Consider the following 21,875-nt stretch of genomic DNA (forward strand, 5'->3'; position numbering starts at 1 on the left):
ACATATATATATATATATATATATATATATATATATATATATATATATATATATATATATATATTGTGTGTTTGTAAATAACATGTACCTTGAGTATCGAGTTAGGATACCACATTAAGTTGTGAATGTTCGCGTGTCGTATTAACTAATACGTACAGCGGTAGGGAATATCGTAACTCGTGGTCCAGTAATGGAAGCAAATAAAACTTTGCGCATATTGAGTCATCAAAACTTTCACCTTGAATGCGAGTGCATCAAAGAAAATTCGTGTTAAAGGAGAAAACGGGTTATATTCGATTACATCATTTGTTATACGCTTTCGCACTCTGAAATCGCTGTAAAATTTCTGAGGATATCATTATGACACAAACAGCAGTAAAAAAATAAATAAATGAAAATAAATTAAGACAAAGGAAGATTAGGACTAAACTAAAGGTCTTGGGAAACGGGGCCAGATTTCTGATTCAAGAAAAATGGGAAGACAAAATGAGAATGCGCTTTTGAAAGTAACATCCCCGTTATTCTCTTTCAGTGATTTAGGGAACCCACAAATAATTTATACGTGGATGGCAGAGCGAGAATTTAAACCTATGTCATCCCGAACATGAGTCCAGTGTCTACAGCGTTGTGCTCCTCTTGAGTAGAAGGTGTTCGGGAATGAATAAGCGTGTGAACGACACTAATTTTGAAAAAAATGTAGCCTGTGGTATTGCATCTCGAGCATCGCATATTACATCACTTCGAAAGCCGCTTTCTATAGCACGCAGCTGAACACTGGCACGCCAGCCTGAACTGTTGTGCAATCTCGCCTTCTTACACCGCGTTGCCACTTCAGTGAAGTCACAAAATACAATCTTACCTTTCTTCGACAAGGAATCTAGCTCATCCAACCAGCTATCGTGTAATCTTCAATGGAACTTGCTTTCTGAACCAACAATAAAGCATTTGGTTACTTGACGCTTCAAAAATAATTCCTAAAACCGTATGGGGTTTAAGGCCAAGGAGTGTTTAAAGTCTGAAAATATTTGCTCTTACTCTTAACAAAATGAGCCACGTAGCCATTACCTACTTAAACAACTATTCCTCCGTATTAATAGTTCGTGGACAAGAGTTTTTTATGAATTAAATATTTTATTTTATCTAATAAATTAACTTTTTTAGTGTACAAACACAACAGCTCACGGGAAATTTTTGTAACTATAAGAAATGTAGACATATCCTCTGGCGAAAAAGCGGTGTGAAAGTATTTCAATAAACACCGCCCCCCCCCCCCTTCTGATGACTGGGCGATAAAGAATCAACATTTACAAAGTCTCTAACAGTTAGATGGCGAACGTAATGGACCCTGCACCACCAGTATTCGTGAGAACCACATGGGTACTGACGGTGTCTCAGATGAAGTCATAGGCCTTCACTCGATTCCCCAAGTTAACTGCTCTCACGCTTAACATAATGAGCCACGAAATCAGTGCCTACTGCAACATCCATCCCTTCTTGTTGTGGTCTCATGGATAACAGTTTCTTGGGAAACCGATTACAACAAAAGAAATCATCTTTGTTGAGTTTTAAATCCGAGGATGGGTTGGCAGTAATCTGCCTACAGATCTCAAGCGAAAGCGTCTTTCTGCTCTCTTCTTCATTTTTGAGTACGAGTTAAAGCCGAAATCTTTTATGACTGATCTAAATATTTCAGATGTGATCTCCCTTTACTTCTTTTTTCATTGGCACATCGCTCTTCAGTTGTTTTTAGCAATCTCGCAAATTTCTGTAGGCAATTCATTGTTTTCTTTTTACAACAGTGTGCCACAATTTACTCTCCCTCTCTTTTAAGCACACAGTCGTTTGTGATCAGTGTATTTAATTTTTAAGATACTTTATAACACATCTCAAAATAATGCAATCTCTCTCTTTCCTTAGTCGCCAGAGTACAGATCTCACAGCCATTGAGCACCTCTCTCCAAATATATGTTTTCCTGATTTGTAAGATTTTTTGAGGTACATACCTTGTATTACGAACGACAACACACACGACACTGATCTCATATTTTACAATATTTATTATTCCCTTTTACAAACCGATTTCAGTTGTTACGCCATCATTATATACGAAGATAAACACGTGTGGATGTGAAAGTGGTGTAGTATCAAAGATTTTAAAATAGTCTAAATAGTGCATCTGCAGAGAATATCAGTTCGTTTCCAAACATAGCAATTGTTAATTTTTTATTTTTTACTACAACGAGAGGAATAATTTTCTTGACAATGTGATGAAAAACTATTGAACTTAGATAAAATATGTGACACATTAAAACAGAACTACATAACATATTTCAATAATTGTTTTGAGAGAGGTCGAGGACAGGGTAGGGAGCAACTCAAAATTTCAAGACCTAAATAAATGGAGCATGATTTCTTTTCTAAGTCCCTCTGAATGTTGCCAGGGAGCTTAAATTCAGAAACCTTGACACATGATTTTAAGGGAACAACACTAATAGTCACGTGCTTTGATCCATTATAAATGGTATATACAAGGTAACATGCCGGGAATGCTCCATGTTCTACCTAGGACAAAGAGGCCAAACTTTCAACGCCAGGTACACAGAGGACATTAAAGCCTACACACACAACAGACACACTACATCAGCCATAGCAACACACATACATAATACGGGACACCCATTTGGAAAAATACAGCAACATGTCACAAGTACTCCACCGACTAAATAAACGACATAAAATGGATTTGCTAGAACTGGAGATATATTCACATCACAGAAAATATGAAGGTAAAATATTAAACGAAAAACCTTGGAAGTGAATCAGTGAATTGCTTCAGATGTTTCGATAGTACACTTAAATAAAAATAGTCACACACATAAACAGGCACAATTTTAAAGTCGATATAAGTAAATTATGATCCAAAGCATTAAGATAAATAACCTCTGTACAAAACCAGATCATATACTGTGGAAAACTTATAATGTTATCTCTGTTGACTATTTTGTAGGAACATCTTCGTAAGTGTTTTGTTTATGTACGATATTTTCGATGTTTCAATTGTACAGAAAGTAGTATGTGATGTTTAGTGCGTATGAGGCTCTGCATAAATCAACCATAAGAAAACTGTTAAGTACAAATTCTTCTAAATATCGCCACAAACTTTACAAAAAGATCGATAACCAACTAAAATTTGCGTGTTTCTTATATACTGCAGTAAAGTCAACGAAATGAAGCAGACTCTCACACATCGACAACATCACGTAGAAATGGTACAATACACACAAAAAACACACTTGACAATGAGAACCATTTCCTGAAACTCGTCGTGTGAACAGTAAATAAATAAAATCGTGACTGATAGCAGAAGAATTAATTATAAACAAACCTATTACACTAATAATCACTTTTTGGCCATTACTAAACGTAATACTTCAGCTATGGAATAGGGTGGAATATACTAAATCTTTTGTAGTTATGGCAAATCCTATATAGGTCAATCTGCTTGAAGAAACATCACAAAGCTGGGAACTTAGAAAAGGAGACTCTACTGCTGCAGACCACCTGCTTAAAGAAGGCCATATTCACGAGAAGCCCTACATCACATCCATCAAGGGAGGAAGGTTAATTACCTTTAAATAATGGAAATTCATAAATATAACCATTTGCCCACGCTTAGCACTGAATAATCAGACACAGCCCCCTTACTCGCCACTTATAACTTGAGATACTACTCATGATCCCAGCCAGATCATATGGTAAATAATCTTCTCCTCACATACCATATTTTTCCTTTATTTCAACTACTATAGCTTCATTTGCTCTTAGTTTGTATAATCATAGCTGCTTCACTTACTTTCTTAATATCACTTCTGTAACTTATCTGTTTTTTTATACTGGACCTGTCAAAGACAAGATTAATTAGTTCATCCACTCACTTTGAACATTTCACCAAAGTTTATTGTTCAATTTATTACCTTCTCAAAAATATTGTTGAAATTTGTTATATGGTCCATTACTTAATGTGTTGCATATTGCATCTAAGTTCAGTAGCTTTTGCATCGTATTTTTACTTAATTAATTGTTTGTATTTTTAGTCCTAATCATACATAAACAATTTTCATATTTGGAACCATACTGAGATGCTTTGTAAATGAAGTCCTTGACGCTACAACAATTTCACAGCCATACATATTTATCTTTTACCTAATTATGAGGTAACAGCCAAAAATAGATTCACAAAAGAGAATAATATTGTAGAATATTACATTAGTGTCATGTGTGTTTTCATTCATAGTGAATAAAACGACAGAACAGTGAATAGATGTAATTAAAATATTATTGTTATTATTGTTACTATTATTATTATCACTGAAGGCAATTTTTATTTATGCCACTCTACATTCCACATCTTCTTTGTTTTGTACATCTCAAGCTATCTTGCTCCCTACATAAGTAAATGAGTAAACTTGTCACAGTAGCTTGTTACTTGCATGTACTCTGTATTTAGCTTCTTCCCACCTTCTAGGCGCACCAGTCTGGGACCGCGTGACCGCTACGGTCACAGGTTCGAATCCTGCCTCGGGCATGGATGTGGGTGATGTATGTAGGTTAGTTAGGTTTAAGTAGTTCTAAGTTCTATGGGACTGATGACCTCAGAAGTTAAGTACCATAGTGCTCGGAGCCATTTGCACCACTTTTCTTCCCACCTTTTGACAAAAAATTTCTCTTTTGTTTTACACTCGTTTTTATTCTTTCCCGCCGGACGGAGTGACCGAGCGGTTCGAGGCGCTACAGTCTGGAACCGCGCAACTGCTACGGCCGCAGGTTCGAATCCTGCCTCGGGCATGGATGTGTGTGATGTCCATAGGTTAGATAGGTTTAAGTAGTTCTAAGTTATAGGGAACTGATGACCTCAGAAGTTAAGTCCCATAGTGCTCAGAGCCATTTGTAAGGTGTCAGGCAAATCCAACACCTTCCATGAAAACCCTGACATGATAAGCAAATCCAGTAGTATGCCACGTAGCTCCGAATAAATCGTGACATTAAATTAACCAAAGTAATACGAGTAACAAGTGAGCAAATGGAATACCACAGACTAACACAAGAATGCCTAAATGCATGTCATAACTTCCCAACGTGAGATAGACGCAGTTCCGAGGGGACGAACGAGAACAGAAGCCGAGAGCAGAACCGTGTTAAGCTAAAAGGCCCTACGATAAGGGACGGACTGGACACTCACGTCTCCCGCCTACCGCTAAGACCACACCACCTGCACGTTTTAGCGTGAGAGTTTTTCGCGTCTCTGTTAGGTCAAGGACCACCCCCAACCCATGTCAAAAGATAGAGCCCTCCAGAAGAACAGTATAGATCTTACGACAACGCTAAAAGGACCACACCAGCTGCAGGTTTTAGCGTGAGACTTTTTCGCGTCTCCGTTACATTGCAAACTTTAAAAACATTGCCCCACCACGAAAAATATAACGTTTGTCATTGGATAGACAGAATTTTTGTAGGCGGAGCTTAAGGTTAACATTGAGACCCTGATTGGTCAGATGAAGACACAGCCAGATAGTTTTTTTTTAAAAACCAACTTCGGTAAATTGTAGTAAGGAGAAGTTAGGAGAAGTTAGTTAGTTTCGAGACGGTGAGCTGGATGGCTGATGCGCCGGCCGCTGCCGCCCTGACGCTGCCTAAACACCGACAAGGTAATGAACGCACGCGATGCCGCATTCTTGAGCGCATAGGGCTTCACTCTGAACTGCAGAAGTCTCATCTGTTACACCCCCTTTTTGCGTAATACTAGTGTCGATCGTAAATTAAAGCTAATGGTGTTCACATTTGCCACTTGAAGTAAAAAATCTGAAACGCGATGATTTCTCTGTTATATAATTATTGAGAAGCCACATCAGCCACTGTAATTTACGACAAGTTTAATAAGTAATTAAAGATAATTGAGGGTCACTGTAGACCATTTTGATAGTTTCCTCTTTTGTGAAACTTAATTCAAACCTAGATTATAGATGTGATATGGCATAGGTCATTCTTCTATCCAATGTAGAACTTAGAAACCCATTCAGGGAATATTCGTTCACATTTTTGTTGAACGCAGTTGGTTTTTACCATCCTGTATTAAAACATTTCCTTTTATCAATAGTGCAACTTATAAACGATGTTTTGTAAGTAGAATAAAATTTCCAGTGGTAAACTTAACTGCTTTTTCGACGTTATTTTACCAGCTAACTAAAAATAGGAAAGCCTTAAACCCCTTCCACTAAATTTAGTTAGTATTAAGATTCTTTTACAGGGAGTGCAGTAGAGCTGACGCTGAGATCATTTAGTATTTATATCATCGCTAGTCTCACTGAACTCTTCTCCTTACCAGCAACAGGTCCCAGGTTCAAACTAGTCAATTCCCTAAAAAACACGCTCATAGCGTCGTTGCGCGAAAGTGGTAGGGAGACACGATATAGAACAAACAGACACCGCCATGAATGTTTAGACAGAAGTTAAGTACCATAGTGCTCGGAGCCGTTTGAACCACTTTTCTTCCCACCTTTTGACAAAAAATGTCTCTTTTGTTTTACATTCGATTTTATCCTTTCCCGCCGGCCGGAGTGACCGAGCGGTTCGAGGCGCTACAATCTGGAACCGCGCGACCGCTACGGCCGCAGGTTCGAATCCTGCCTCGGGCATGGATGTGTGTGATGTCGATAGGTTAGATAGGTTTAAGTAGTTCTAAGTTATAGGGGACTGATGACCTCAGCAGTTAAGTCCCATAGTGCTCAGAGCCATTTGAACCATTTTATTCTTTTCCCATAACCCAATCATATTCTGTCTTTCCTTACATGGCTTCAGGGTCTTCATTTTCAATTAAAACAGTTTCTACATGATGCCAATATGTCTCAGCACATCAGTTCTTTTGCTATTTGTTTCTACACGCCACGTGGGGTAGGCTCGCGGTCTTGGGCGCCTTGCCACAGTTGGCGCGGCCCCATCCCTGTTGATGGCTGGAGTCCTCTCTCGGGCATGGGTGCGTGTGTTGCCCTTAGCGTAAGTTATTTTAAGTTAGATTAAGTAGTATGTAAGGTTCGGGATCGATGAACTCAGCAGTTTGGTCAAACAGGAACTTCCACAAATTTCTAAAATTTTTTCTATACGTATCTCTAACAGTTTTGCGTTACGTTTATGTGCCATATATATATAATGAAGCACAGCCTTTGTAGAGTCCTTTCTGATGCTGTTTCTTCTTCCGTCGAGCGCCACCAGTAACACGTGTGCCGTTTTTGTAAAGTTTCGGTATCAGTTGATCTCTATACTTTATTCCTGCTTTCTTCATGTTTTCACCAAAACCTTTCTGTATATTTAAGAAAAGTTACTCATTCGTTCCTCTATAATTTAGGTTTTTCTCCGGAAGTCAGTACTTACCTTCTGCGAATGTGGCCTCAACTTTCTTTGTATCTACGTAAGGATGACATGGTTGCTATTTTTGATACGCGTTCGTAAGGTTCACATTGTAAAGTATTCGTCGAATGAACTGAAACAACTATTAACTATTCCGCTAATATAGCACCTGGATTTGTTCAAATAAATTATTAGTTTGAATGCTTGCTCTTTATTGACAGTATTAGGTTCTCTAGAACATAGCTGTTGAATTGAATAATGATAAATAAGACCTCTTCAGATGTGTGATAAGTCTTTATTTGCGACCCAACTACGTAGTTTCACGGCATTAAAGCCATATCTTCGGGGATACAGATTTATTTCATTATTTTCTCCAAAAGATGACCCAGCATTCTTTGTCCAGTTGCGATAAAACCGCTTAACCGTCAAGAGGTCAGTACTACAGTTGACAATAGACCAGAATGCACGAAACATCATCCCGATAAAGTAAAAGTGAGGCGTGACATGCGGTCGGCAGTGACCTACTAGACGAACTAGGTGGTCAGTAGTGATGGGAAAAACCGACAGACTAAAACCGACATTCTTAATTCTGAATAACTGTATTTCTCGATTGCAACATGTGTTCTTTACCTTTTACTAACAACCAGAAATCTCACTAAGCCATAGCAGCTGTGCTAAAACATTTCATTTTTAAGTAAACCTTTTTTTTTAAAAAAAAAGGGGTAATTTTTATTCATAAAATTTGTTTTGGTTTGAAATATTACGTCATTATAGAAAATGAGAAAAGCGATCTGTGCTATTTTAATAACAACGCAGACAGAAACAAAACCATGGCACAAGAATTGGTACAGCATTGCTGAGACAACGTCTCTGTCGCCGTGTGTCGTGGCTCAAGTTACATGCATTTGTCTCCCATTTCTATGAAATGATAAAGGAGGAAGGAAATTGGTTACAACAATAAATTAAAAACATAACAATTAGTTCACAATACACAATAAAAATAGAGAGTAGCTGATGTGCTGCATGTGTTTACATATTATGCCTTTATCTGCTTGTAGCCCTTGAAAACGGACAAATTACCATGAGAAACATAATTCTTGAATCACTGTTTTTACCCTTTAGCACTGACCACTCGTAATGCCCAAATAATGGCATGATTGCCAATTGCAGCATGATGTTTGAGTAGAGTTTCAGAAAATAAGAGTCAATAGGAGATACTATCGGTGTTATGTAGCATTCAACCACTTATCACGTTTCTATAAAATCAGCGAACGATGGACGGGCTAAGTTTTCTTTTATTTCCCTATTTCATGTAATATGGTATTTTATGTACCTTGAAACATGGAGTGTCAAAATTTTTCAGTCTTTTTTCGAGTTCCACGTTCATTAGAGGAAATAACAGCAATGAAAAACCGAAAATCGGTCATTTGAGAAAGCGGTTGAGTTGTTTTAGCTGGCCGGTTAAACTGATGTGGGAAAAAAACGATAAAACCGAAAAGCGGTTGTTTCAGCGATAAACTCCATCAATAGTTTTTACTGAAGACCTCAGTGTTGTTACGACGATGTTAAAAGCCTTACTTGAGTGGTTTTAGCTGGCTGGTTAAACTGAAGTGGGAAAAAACGATGTAACCGAAAACCGGTTGTTTTAGCGATAAACGCCATCCCTAGTAGTTACTACGGACCTCAGTGTTGTTACGACGATGTTAAGCCTTACTTGGGTGGTTTTAGCTGGCCGGTTAAACTGAAGTGGGAAAAAAACGATAAAACCGAAAACCGGTTGTTTCAGCGATAAACCCCATCAATAGTTTTTTACTGAGGACCTCAGTGTTGTTACGACGATGTTACGCCTTAGTTGAGTGGTTTTAGCTGGCCAGTCAAACTGGAGTGGAAAAAAACCTATATAACCAAAAACCGATTGTTTCAGCGATAAACGCCATACCTAGTTGTTGCTGTGGACCTCAGTGTTGATACGACGTTAGGCCTTAGTTATTCTATGTCGGGATGATGTTCCCGACATTCTCGTCTGTTTTAAACTGGACTGCTGACCTCTTGACCGTTAGACAGTTTTATCACAATTGGGCAAAGAATGTTGGGTATCTTTTCCCTATCGCTTGGAATAAATTACGAAATAAATTTGTATCCCTGTTGATGTGGCTCTAACGCAGCGAAACTAGTTATGCCAGAAATAAAAAAAATTATTATGCAGCTAATTAGATTAGTTGGTATAGTCTTCTGTTATGCTCCACAACATAGTTCATGTGATTCTGTCATACTTTTTCTCCTTTCCAAAAAATAAAGCGTAAAATTACGATGAAAATATTAATATTTAAGAGTACTTATTAATTACAGTTTGAACCGCGAATTTACTTTCAAAACCTTTTCTTAAGAATTTACTTTATTTACTAGCGATTCATTAAGAACATTAACAAATTTAATCACAGTATGTGAGCGTGGAAGTAGTTGCCAATGGGTAACTGATGGAACAAATTAATTTTTTTTAATAAATGGAATTTTTTTTCTAAAAGCATTTTTTAACAGATTTCAAATTATAATCAGAAATCACCCTGTAAATATCAAGCTACAGTTTATTCAGAGGCAGAAATAACAATTTTTGTTTTGACAGTATGAGCTTTCGGGCTGAGAACCTTGCCGCTCCCTTTTAACACGGCCGTAGACACGACCGCTCACCACAACCCCTGAAAGACTGCACTGGTGCAAATCTGCAACACACCACATTACTTTAAACTGCAATTTTTAACAACTCACACAAACACATATAAACTATGCACCCCGTAAGAGGGATGGAAACGGTACAAAACATTCACATTAAAAATTATTTGCCACCGAAAGTGCAACTCGTTTTTAAAAAGAACTCTTACGGTGGAAGGGTGGCAACTTTATATACTAAAATGACCATTTAAGTAAAACCCATGAAATGCAGTTTACATAAAATGTACCAACATGCTCTACATTACACATATACCACCTCGCAAGATGATAGGCAAGATAAAAACATATTTCAGGAATTCGTCCTTTACACCTTAAGCAATAAATTCGGTAACACTGAATCCGACAAACATGACAGAGGCAGCTATTAACGTACGGCAGACCGACAGACAGACAGACAGACTAACTACCTAACAAATGCGGACGGGCAAGCTGGGAACGAGAGACTGATCAAGAAAACAGGTAGAATTGAATAAGTAAATGAAACAATACATCACTAATCACTTAACTTCAAATAAACTGCGATGTCTGGCGAAGACCTGGCGCAGCACCCTCAAATCGCTCTCCCGAACCGTCCGCTGCCAGCCGCTTCAACGGACGCAGGAAGGCGCGCCGATCTCCCCTCCCACGGCGTCGCAGCTCGCACCGGCCAGACAAACGTCGTGGGTTGACTCCTGTTTCTCTCGTGTCGGCCGCGAAGCCACTATCCCTCGCTATACGGCTCGGCCCACTGGACTCACGTGGCGACCTCGCATGCCCCGACGCTAAAGGCGGACAAGTCATCTTGTGTCTCAGTGCGCGACCGCCAATGGCCGTTGCCTGAGCAACTCGAGCAGACTGGCGGCTTAACACACACTAGCACTCTGGACGACAGACAGACACTAACTGCCTCACCAGTGCGGACGAGAGACAGACCTAGACTGACTTGGCTGACCAACTGGCCGACTCCTCTCACTCCGACTGATAGACTCACTCGCGAGCTCATCGCGCCTCCTAATGCACGTGAACAAGCAACCTTTTCCCTTTTCCACCAGAGGGAGACCCCAAAGCTTCGATTACCACAGCGGCGCCACCGCCAGAAACGGAGGGCGACTGCTTCACACAACGCGCTGCGGCGCGCTCTTCAAAACAGCAAATTTTACCACGGTTCACAGTTGTTGGCATTTTGGAAGGCACTAATAAGTAAACGCCGCGGTCTATCTGGAAAGGGAAACTGCTCTTGACGGACGTAGTGTTTTGATGTCTCGCAGTTCCATGAAGGAGTAGGACTGCCGAACGCGGCGCGCCCCTGTTGCAGGTACGTGCTGCCGCTGCTGTGCATGATGTACCTGTTCGTGCGCGCGCGCGTCGAGATGAACCTGCGCGGCCCGCCGCTCGCCGCCATCATGTACCGCGCCCGCAACCACGACCGCCCCGAGTCGCCGAGCGTCGTCTTCAGGTGCGTACCCTGCTGCTGCTCCTGCCCCTCTCACTTCCTCCCTCGAACGAAACTAACCAGGGCACAAGACTCTGGTCCGCTAAAGCGGGGTTCCAGTACAACTTAATCCGCTTTACTCTCATATGCCATCACAAGTTATCTTCGAAACTTCCTGGCAGGTTAACACTGTGTTTCTCGGTCTGGCACACACTCTTAATCTGCCAGGAAGTTTCATATCGGCGCACACTCCGCTGCAGAGTGAAAATTTCATTCCGGAAACAAGTTACCCTATTTATAATGTACAGTAGCAACCAGCCGCAAGTTGGTTTTCGTATATTTTATTCAATAACCGGCGTTAGCAATCTCGGATTTATGCATTCATCGTCAGATGGCTTGCATTCTTTTATTAAAATACACTACTGGCCATTAAAATTGCTACACCAAGAAGAAATGCAGATGATAAACGGGTATTCATTGGACAAATATATTACACTAGAAATGACATGTTATTACATTTTCACGCAATTCTGGTGCATAGATCCTAAGAAATCAGTACCCAGAACAAACTCCTCTGGCCGTAATAACGGCCTTGATACGCCTGGGCATTGAGTCAAACAGACCTTGGATGGCGTGTACAGGTACAGCTGCCCATGAGGCTTCAACACGATACCACAGTTCATCAAGAGTAGTGACTGGCGTATTGCGACGAGCCAGTTGCTCGACCACCATTGACCAGACGTTTTCAGTTGGTGAGAGATCTGGAGAATGTGCTGGCCAGGGCAGCAATCGAACATTTTCTGTGTCCAGAAAAGCCCGTACAGGACCTGCAACATGCGGTCGTGCATTATCCTGATGAAATGTAGGGTTTCGCAGGGATCGAATGAAGGGTAGATCCACGGGTCGTAACACATCTGAAATGTTATGTCCACTGTTCAAGGTGCCGTCAATGCGAATGACGAGACGTGTAACCAATGGCACCCCATACCATCACGCCGGGTGATACGCCAGTATCGCGATGACGAATACACGCTTCCAATGTGTGCGTTCACCGCGATGTCGCCAAACACGGATGCGACCATCATGATGCTGAAAACAGAACCTGGATTCATCCGAACAAATGACGTTTGCCATTCATGCACCCAGCTTCGTCGTTGAGTACACCATCGCAGGCGCTCCTGTCTGTGATGCAGCGTCAAGGGTAGCCGCAGCCATGGTCTCCGTTCTGATAGTCCATGTTGCTGCAAACAACGTCGAACTGTTCGTGCAGATGGTTGCTGTCTTGCAGAGGTCCCCATTTGTTGACTCAGGGATCGAGACGTGGCTGCACGATCCGTTGCAGCTATGCGGATAAGATGCCTGTCATCTCGACTGCTAGTTATACGAGGCCGTTTGGATCTAGCACGTTGTTCCGTATTACCCTCCTAAACCCACCGATTCCATATTCTGCTAACAGTCATTGGATCTCGACCAATGCGAGCAGCAATGTCTCGATACGGTAAACTGCAATTGCGATACGCTACAATCCGACCTTTATCAAAGTCGGAAACATAATGGCACGCATTTCTCCTCCTTACACGAGGCATCCCAACAACGTTTCACCAGGCAACGCCGGTCAGCTGCTGTTTGTGTATGAGAAATGGGTTGGAAACTTCCCTCATGTCAGCACGTTGTAGGTGTCCCACCGGCACCAACCTTGTGTGAATCCTCTGTAAAGCTAATCATTTGCATATCACAGCGTATTCTTCCTGTCGGTTAAATTTCGCGTCTGTAGCACGTCATCTTCGTGGTGTAGCAATTTTAATGGCCAGTAGTGTATTTAGTATTTGGATTTTTAGGAGAGTTGCCCTAGTATAACCAGAACTCCACAGTTTCATAAGAGTGACAATAGTGCTTGTGCTAGAGGTACCACTTAAATGAAGTAATCACCTGGTAATTTGTTTTCGTCACTTATCTCTGATGAATAGCAATCCTTTTGTCGTTGTCACTTATAATCGTAGTCGTTTCGTTATTACTAACGATCGTAGGGCGTAAAGAAAAATTTCATAGATGCATCAAGTGTTATGGCTCGTTTATATTAAAGGAAAACAAATACAGAGTAGTACAGCTTCTATGAGTATCAAAGATGCAGTGATATATGGATACAGCACTTCAAGACAAGAAAGGATATATTATTGCTAATTTAAACTCAAGCCGATATTTTAGAATAAATATGGGGCATTAGAGAGAGAGAGAGAGAGAGAGAGAGAGAGAGAGAGAGAGAGAAAATAGCATTTCTGTATTTACAACATCACTAATGTAATTTACAAAATAGCTTAGAATTTAATATCACCTAAGAAAGCACGTAAAAACACAAATGCTATTTAAATGATACTGTCATCTGCACACTTCAACATATTTTTATAAATCACCTCAATAAAATTTATTACCTTCAACCCATACAAACGTAATGTCATAAAACTTACCGCCTACAGCGAATACAACCAAAATTATAAAACTAATAACATGATCTTCATATAGGTGGAGAAGCTTTATTTACTGTGTAGTGAGGAAAACACCTTGTGAAAGTTTTTTAGGGAAGGGTTATTACACAACTCAGTTTGTTCGTTGATCATATGGTCAGGGGAGTTATTTTTATATGTGTACTCTTGTTTCGTCTACCAGATTCATACGGCTCTGTCATCTACTAGATGTAGCATCTTCGTATTATTCTGAATTTTGCTCACCGGTTTTCTTTAAAAATGTTAGCTGCGAGTTGCAGATTTGTTTCAGTTACCAAGTCTCAAAAATTCAAAGTGTTATTTTTATCTGATCTCAAAACTGCTGTTAGCCTGACAAATTTAGAAATCTGGTTATAAATCGCATTTGAGCTTGTATACTTCTGATTTACTACAGGAAGCATGCGAAAGATCTGTATCGTGCTTCACTTTTTGTGGCAATTTATTGTTAGTTGAGAAGCTGATTTTAATATGTACTTCTCTAATAAATCTGCTATCTGGCGGTATAGACAACCTATTCAGTACAGCAAACTGAAAACAAATTGTGGTTACTTGCTTCTGTCATGGTTCTCCAGTCATTTCACTGATTGATTGATGCCTGTCATACAGATCTGACATGAACCAAATTTACAAACATTGGTTTCATTACATTAGGCTACAAGAACTTGGCTACAGCCCGTCTGGATATTTTAAAATGAGATGATCCTTACGGGTTTATCCAAGACGGGACAAGAAATTAGAGCTGCAGTTATAAATAATCAGTTTGAAGGTGTATCATGTTACAAGCAGAAAATTTTACAAGACAACAATAAATTATTATATGCGAAAGAGTTTACAGACATACACTCAATTCTTCTGTAGGTGTATTACTTTGAAAACAAATTAATAAAGATAATTACTACTACAGGTGGTGCCTTTGATAGATGTTATTGGGGCCGGCCGCGGTGGTCTCGCGGTTCTAGGCGCGCAGTCCGTACCGTGCGACTGCTACGATCGCAGGTTCGAATCCTGCCTCGGGCATGGATGTGTGTGATGTCCTTAGGTTAGTTAGATTTAAGTAGTTCTAAGTTCTATGGGACTGATGACCACAGCAGTTGAGTCCCATAGTGCTCAGAGCCATTTGAACCATTTTTGGAGAGTCGGAGATTTTGGGACTTTCTCGACTAAAAGTACAAGGAGAAGAGGAATGAGGTCCGAAGGAGTCTGCCATTTACAGTGGTATGAAACGACCGGGCACACACACACACACACAATGAGCCAAAACTGGCCTTGACGGCATGTGACGCGGAAAGGAAAATATGCAACTCGACCATAGACGAATGGGGAATCAGTCCCAGCCAGGGTTTTAGTGAAGGTTACCCCTGGCTGCAAAGCAAGTGACGAGACTCTTACTCCTACCTTTGCATAGAAAGAGCTATACCTTTGTGACCTTGCAAATCCAAAATTACTAAAAGAAAGTGACAAAACAGCGTGAGAAACAACAGGCTAGAAAGAGCTTCGCCCTACTGCACCCCGCCATCTTCTTCAGAGATGGAGTGAAAGATAAAAAATAAAGACTCTCTAGCTACGATAGGGACCGAAAATGGGGAAATATAATGACATAAGCGAATTTCCCAAATTGCTGGTCAGCTGTTCGCGTGCCACTGGAGTAACAATCTATATATACTGGGCGCTTTATCCGCGTCTCAAAAGTTTTGAGTCGAAACCACTGGACCGTAATTCACGGGAACTGCGTGACTAGTGCATGGAAATCTACTGTTACATAGTGCTGGAAACCTAATAAGAGCTTGTGGGATTCATATCTCGCAGAACTTTGCTGATCACTGTTATACTGTGTTCTGAAGGTGGACCACACACTATTAAGCACGATACTGCAGTTCCTGTGTTGTTAAAAAGAACAATGCATTGTTCCTTCGGACATGCATGCATATTCGAAAGAGCAGGCACTGTGGCGACTATAGCCATTATGAAGTACGTTACATGTATTCGCAGTTGCGAATTCGAACAACCATCAACTAATGGTGTAAGAAAAGTGATGGGATTAATAGGAGTCCTAAGACCGTTAAAGATGAATTAAATATGTCAGTAAATAGATCAAATGTTGAGAATGACGACAATGGAAATTTGTGCCGGACCGGGACTCGAACTGGTATTTCTTGCTTTACGCGAACAGTCACCTGATGGTTCTCTGTATGAGCAATTGTGGATATATTTCATGTACACGATTAAGCAGGTGGTCATAATGTTTTCAATCACCTAGCACTTGCACCAGAGTGAATATTGCGAAATGGTAAGTGCTGGCTCATATTTTCACCCATTACACAGGTTGTAATAATACTCAGAAACTGTATTCTTTGTGCAAACATGCAATATTTTAAATGGAACAATGCCCATTGGCATTAACAAACTAAAAGTACGGCAAATCAGAATGTCAGTGGTATTTGTTGCAAGATTCTAGTGCGAGCCATTTACAACATATCGTACGTTGAGAAGTTTCCACCATGGCACCTGTTCGCTATTCAACCTTCGTAGTTGCTATGTGAGATGCTGTTATGCTAACTTACAGTGTGCGTGCGTGTTCAAAAAAATGGTTCAAATGGCTCTGAGCACTATGGGACTCAACTGCTGTGGTCATTAGTCCCTAGAACTAATTAAACCTAAATAACCTAAGGACATCACACACATCCATGCCCGAGGCAGGATTTGAACCTGCGAGCGTAGCAGTCGCGCGGTTCCGGACTGCGCGCCTAGAACCGCGAGACCACCGCGGCCGGCGTGTGTGTTCCTTGAGCGCATTGCGCCTTTCTGGTCAGTTAGTGTATGGCAGTCCAAGCTGGAGGTCGTGAGTGGACGATGCGATTTACCATTGCAACGCACAAAAATTCAGCATGCTCATGGTGTATGGAGAGTGTAGGAAGAATGCGGCTCGTTCTCGTACGGTGTATGAGGCGACTTGTCCCAATAGACGTCAACCATCTCAACAATTATTTGTAAACCTCTTAAACCAGTAACGTGAAAATGGTAATGTAACACGTAGACAACGTAAGAGACGGAAACAAGTGACGCCAAAAGAGGGGGAAATTAATGTTCTTGCAGCTGTTGAAGTTGATGCGTGCGATAGCTCCCGTGCAATCTCACGAGGAAGTAGAACGAGTCAGGCATTGTACATCTACATCTACATCTACGCGTTTATACTCCGCAAGCCAACCAACGGTGTGTGGCGGAGGGCACTTTACGTGCCACAGTCATTACCTCCCTTTCCTGTTCCAGTCGCGTATGGTTCGCGGGAAGAACGACTGTCTGAAAGCCTCCGTGCGCGCTCTAATCTCTCTAATTTTACATTCGTTATCTCCTCGGGAGGTATAAGAAGGGGAAAGCAATATATTCGATACCTCATCTAGAAACGCACCCTCTCGAAACCTGGACAGCAAGCTACACCGCGATGCAGACCGCCTCTCTTGCAAAGTTTGCCACTTCAGTTTGCTGAACACCTCCGTAACGCTATCACGCTTACTAAATAACCCTGTGACGAAACGCGCCGCTCTCCTTTGGATCTTCTCTATCTCGTCAGTCAACCCGAGCTGGTACGGATCCCACTCTGATGAGCAATACTCAAGTATAGACCGAACGAGCTTACAAACCACCTCCTTTGTTGATGGACTACATTTTCTAAGGACTCTCCCAATGAATCTCAACGTGGCAGCCGCCTTACCAACAACTAATTTTATATGATCATTCCACTTCAAATCATTCCGTACGCATACTCCTAGATTTTTACAGAAGTAACTCTGTTTACAAGGACACACCAATTACAGTCTGTTATATGCAACAACGTACTACTGCAGCCTGCAGCCTGCTCGGACATCTCCGCTGAAATGCTGGCAGGTGTGCAGCAGTCGTTCCGTACCAAATCGGAAGCGTTTATTGCCATTGCCGGTGGTTATTTTGAACTCGACCTATGATGATCAGTTGTCTCGTTACTGGTCAGAATCCACATAACTAGTGTCTGCCCTAGTATTGTTCTTTAACGTGACCTACCACAGATATTGTCGGTGTGGGATCTTTTCAAACTACGATATCTCGTACACGAATCGCACTAAAATCCAGCAACAAACACCCCTGACATTCTAATTTACCCTACTTTTAGTCTGTGAATGTCAGTAGGTTATGTTCCATCTAAAAAGTGTCGTTTGCACAAAAATACACTTTCTAAGTATTATTACAGCCTGCTTATTGCCTGACAATACGGGCCCCTGACTACATGTGTGATCAATGTGTCTAACTGCCATCTGGAGGTCCTGTGTTCAGTTATCTGCTCTGCCAGAGTTTCTTGCATTGTGGCAGAAATGGGATGGGATGAGACCAGTGGAGGACCCGGTTGAATGAGAAGCAGCTGTTTCCAGGTCTCAAAGCTTTCAACGGTCAGGAGGCCCCATGCTTCTCTTAACTGCACACAAATGACGCTGTATGACAGAGGACAGCATCGCAAATTCTCCAGGATATTATCAGGGAATTACTTTTTACTTTTACTTATTTTCAGGGAAGACTTAAATGTTATAAGAGCTTACACATTACACAGAGAGCCCAGTCAGCTGTTCCATTTCATTCAGCCATTCTGCTCTTCAACCTGCAACTATTATGATGTTACATAGTCATGGGTGTACTCTGACATGAGCCACTACCCTACATAATACTTCAAATATCAGGAGACGAATGGTGTTCGGACTCTGGCAGAGTGCAATTGTCGTTTTGAGATCTGCAATGAGCTCCGCGCAACACCTCACTGACATCTTCAGAATGTGAGCGGTGCTGTAACCCACTAGAGAACGAGTTACGTTCTTGGAACTAGGCAACCAAAAATTAGGGCAGTAATCGTTCCCAGGTACGTTCGAGTGATATCACCTTCTCCCTCCTACGTCTACAAAGATACTCCGCAAGGCACCGTAGGGTGCATGTACTACCACTTGTCATATCCTATGCTGTTCCACTCGATAATAGAATGAGAGAAGAACGACTGTCTGTATTCCTCCGTATGAGTCCTAATTTCTCGTATCTTATCTTCGTGCTCCTTACGCGCAGTGTATGTTGACGGCAGTAGAATCTTCCAGCAGTCAGCTTCAAATGCGAGTTTTCTAAATTTTTCCAACACTGTTTCTCAGAAAGAACGTTGCCTTCCCTGCATTTGAGTTCCCGAAGCGTCTCCGTAATACATGTTATTCGAACCTACCGGTAACAAATCTAGCAGCCCGCCTCTCAACTACTTCAATGTCTTCTTTCTATCCGACCTCGTAAAAATCCGAAACACTCGAGCAGTACTCATGAATAGATCGCACCAGCGTCCTATATGCTGTCTCCTTCGAATGTGAAACACTCTTTCCTAAAATTCTCCCAACGCACCAACGTCGACCATTTGCCTTCCCCGCCACAGTTCTCACGTGCTCATTCCTCCTCAATCGCTTTGCAACCTTATGCTCAGATATTTAAACAGCTTGACTGTGTGAAGCTGGACGCTAGTAATACTGTATCTGAACATTACAGATGTGATCTACCTACTCATCCGCATTAACTTACATTTTTCCACATTTAGAGCTAGCTGTCATTCATCACACCAACTGGAAATTTTGTCCAAGTCGTCTTTCATCTTCCTACAGTCACTCAACTTCGACACCTTACCGTACACCACGGTATCATTAGCAAACAACCGCAGATTACTGCACTCCCCACACAAAGCGTTCTCCAGCGGCGAGGTAGCGATGAGCAGCGGTGATTTAAGGTTGTGTGGGACCCTTAGTGCTGATAAACTACGGATCCCTACTCAGGATTATCTACTCACAATGTTGTTGTTGTTGTTGTTGTTGTTGTTGTCTTCAGTCCTGAGACTGGTTTGATGCAGCTCTCCATGCTACTCTATCCTGTGCAAGCTTCTTCACCTCCCAGTACTTACTGCAACCTACATCCTTCAGAATCTGCTTAGTGTACTCATCTCTCGGTCTCCCTCTACGATTTTTACCCTCCACGCTGCCCTCCAATGCTAAATTTGTGATCCCTTGATGCCTCAAAACATGTCCTACCAACCGATCCCTTCTTCTAGTCAAGTTGTGCCACAAACTTCTCTTCTCCCCAATCCTATTCAGTACCTCCTCATTAGTTACGTGATCTATCCACCTTACCTTCAGTATTCTTCTGTAGCACCACATTTCGAAAGCTTCTATTCTCTTCTTGTCCAAACTAGTTATCGTCCATGTTTCACTTCCATACATGGCTACACTCCATACAAATACTTTCAGAAACGACTTCCTGATACATAAATCTATATTCGATGTTAACAAATTCCTCTTCTTCAGAAACGCTTTCCTTGCCATTGCCAGTCTACATTTTATATCCTCTCTACTTCGACCATCATCAGTTATTTTACTTCCTAAATAGCAAAACTCCTTTACTACTTTAAGTGTCTCATTTCCTAATCTAATTCCCTCAGCAGAACCCGACTTAATTCTACTACATTCCATTATCCTCGTTTTGCTTTTGTTGATGTTCATCTTATATCCTCCTTTCAAGACACTGTCCATTCCGTTCAACTGCTCTTCCAAGTCCTTTACCGTCTCTGACAGAATTACAATGTCATCGGCGAACATCAAAGTTTTTACTTCTTCTCCATGAATTTTTCTTTTGTTTCCTTTACTGCTTGCTCAATATACAGATTGAATAACATCGGAGAGAGGCTACAACCCCGTCTCACTCCTTTCCCAATCACTGCTTCCCTTTCATGCCCCACGACTCTTATGACTGCCATCTGGTTTCTGTACAAATTGTAAATAGCCTTTCGCTCCCGGTATTTTACCCCTGCCACCTTTAGAATCTGAAAAAGAGTATTCCAGTAAACATTGTCAAAAGCTTTCTCTAAGTCTACAAATGCTAGAAACGTAGGTTTGCCTTTTCTTAATCTTTATTCTAAGATAAGTCGTAAGGTCAGTATTGCCTCACGTGTTCCAACATTTCTAAGGAATCCAAACTGATCCTCCCCGAGGTCCGCATCTACCAGTTTTTCCATTCGTTTGTAAAGAATTCGCGTTAGTATTTTGCAGCTGTGACTTATTAAACTGATAGTTCGGTAATTTTCACATCTGTCAGCACCTGCTTTCTTTGGGATGGTAATTATTATATTCTTCTTGAAGTCTGAGGGTATTTCGCCTGTCCCATACATCTTGCTCACCAGCTGGTAGAGTTTTGTCATGACTGGCTCTCCCAAGGCCGTCAGTAGTTCTAATGAAATGTTGTCTACTCCGGGGGCTTTGTTTCGACTCAGGTCTTTCAGTGCTCTGTCAAACTCTTCATGCAGTATCGTATCTCCCATTTCGTCTTCATCTACATCCTCTTCCATTTCCATAATATTGCCCTCAAGTACATCGCCCTTGTATAAACCTTCTATATACTCCACCCACTTTTCTGCCTTCCCTTCTTTGCTTAGAAATGGGTTGCCATCTGAGCTCTTGATATTCATACACGTGGTTCTCTTCTTTCCAAAGGTCTCTTTAATTTTCCTGTAAGCAGTATCTATCTTACCCCAAGTGAGATAAGCTTCTACATCCTTACATTTGTCCTGTAGCCATCCCTGTTTAGCCATTTTTCACTTCCTGTCGATCACATTTTTGAGACGTTTGTATTCCTTTTTGCCTGCTTCATTTACTGCATTTTTATATTTCTCCTTTCATCAATTAAATTCAATATTTCTTCTGTTACCCAAGTATTTCTAGCAGCTCTCGTCTTTTTACCTACTTTATCCTCTGCTGCCTTCACTACTTCATCCATCAGAGCTACCCATTCTTCTTCTACTG

General features: G+C 41.2%; 1 protein-coding gene across 2 annotated transcripts in view; it reads right to left on the reverse strand.

Annotated features, from left to right (window-relative positions):
• Positions 1-9,919: 9,919 nt before the first annotated feature.
• The window catches only part of LOC126340003 (uncharacterized), a 43,876-nt gene continuing 31,920 nt past the window's right edge, over positions 9,920-21,875 (reverse strand). For both annotated transcript variants that reach the window (XR_007565104.1, XM_050001679.1), the window contains one exon: positions 9,920-10,121. Coding sequence is in view for 1 of the 2 variants with exons in the window: in XM_050001679.1 (XP_049857636.1) it covers positions 9,991-10,121 (131 nt within the window). In the remaining variant the exon portion in view is untranslated. The remainder of the gene's footprint in view (positions 10,122-21,875) is intronic.

Source organism: Schistocerca gregaria, chromosome 1 (genome assembly GCF_023897955.1).
Source record: "Schistocerca gregaria isolate iqSchGreg1 chromosome 1, iqSchGreg1.2, whole genome shotgun sequence".
Taxonomy (NCBI): domain Eukaryota; kingdom Metazoa; phylum Arthropoda; class Insecta; order Orthoptera; family Acrididae; genus Schistocerca; species Schistocerca gregaria.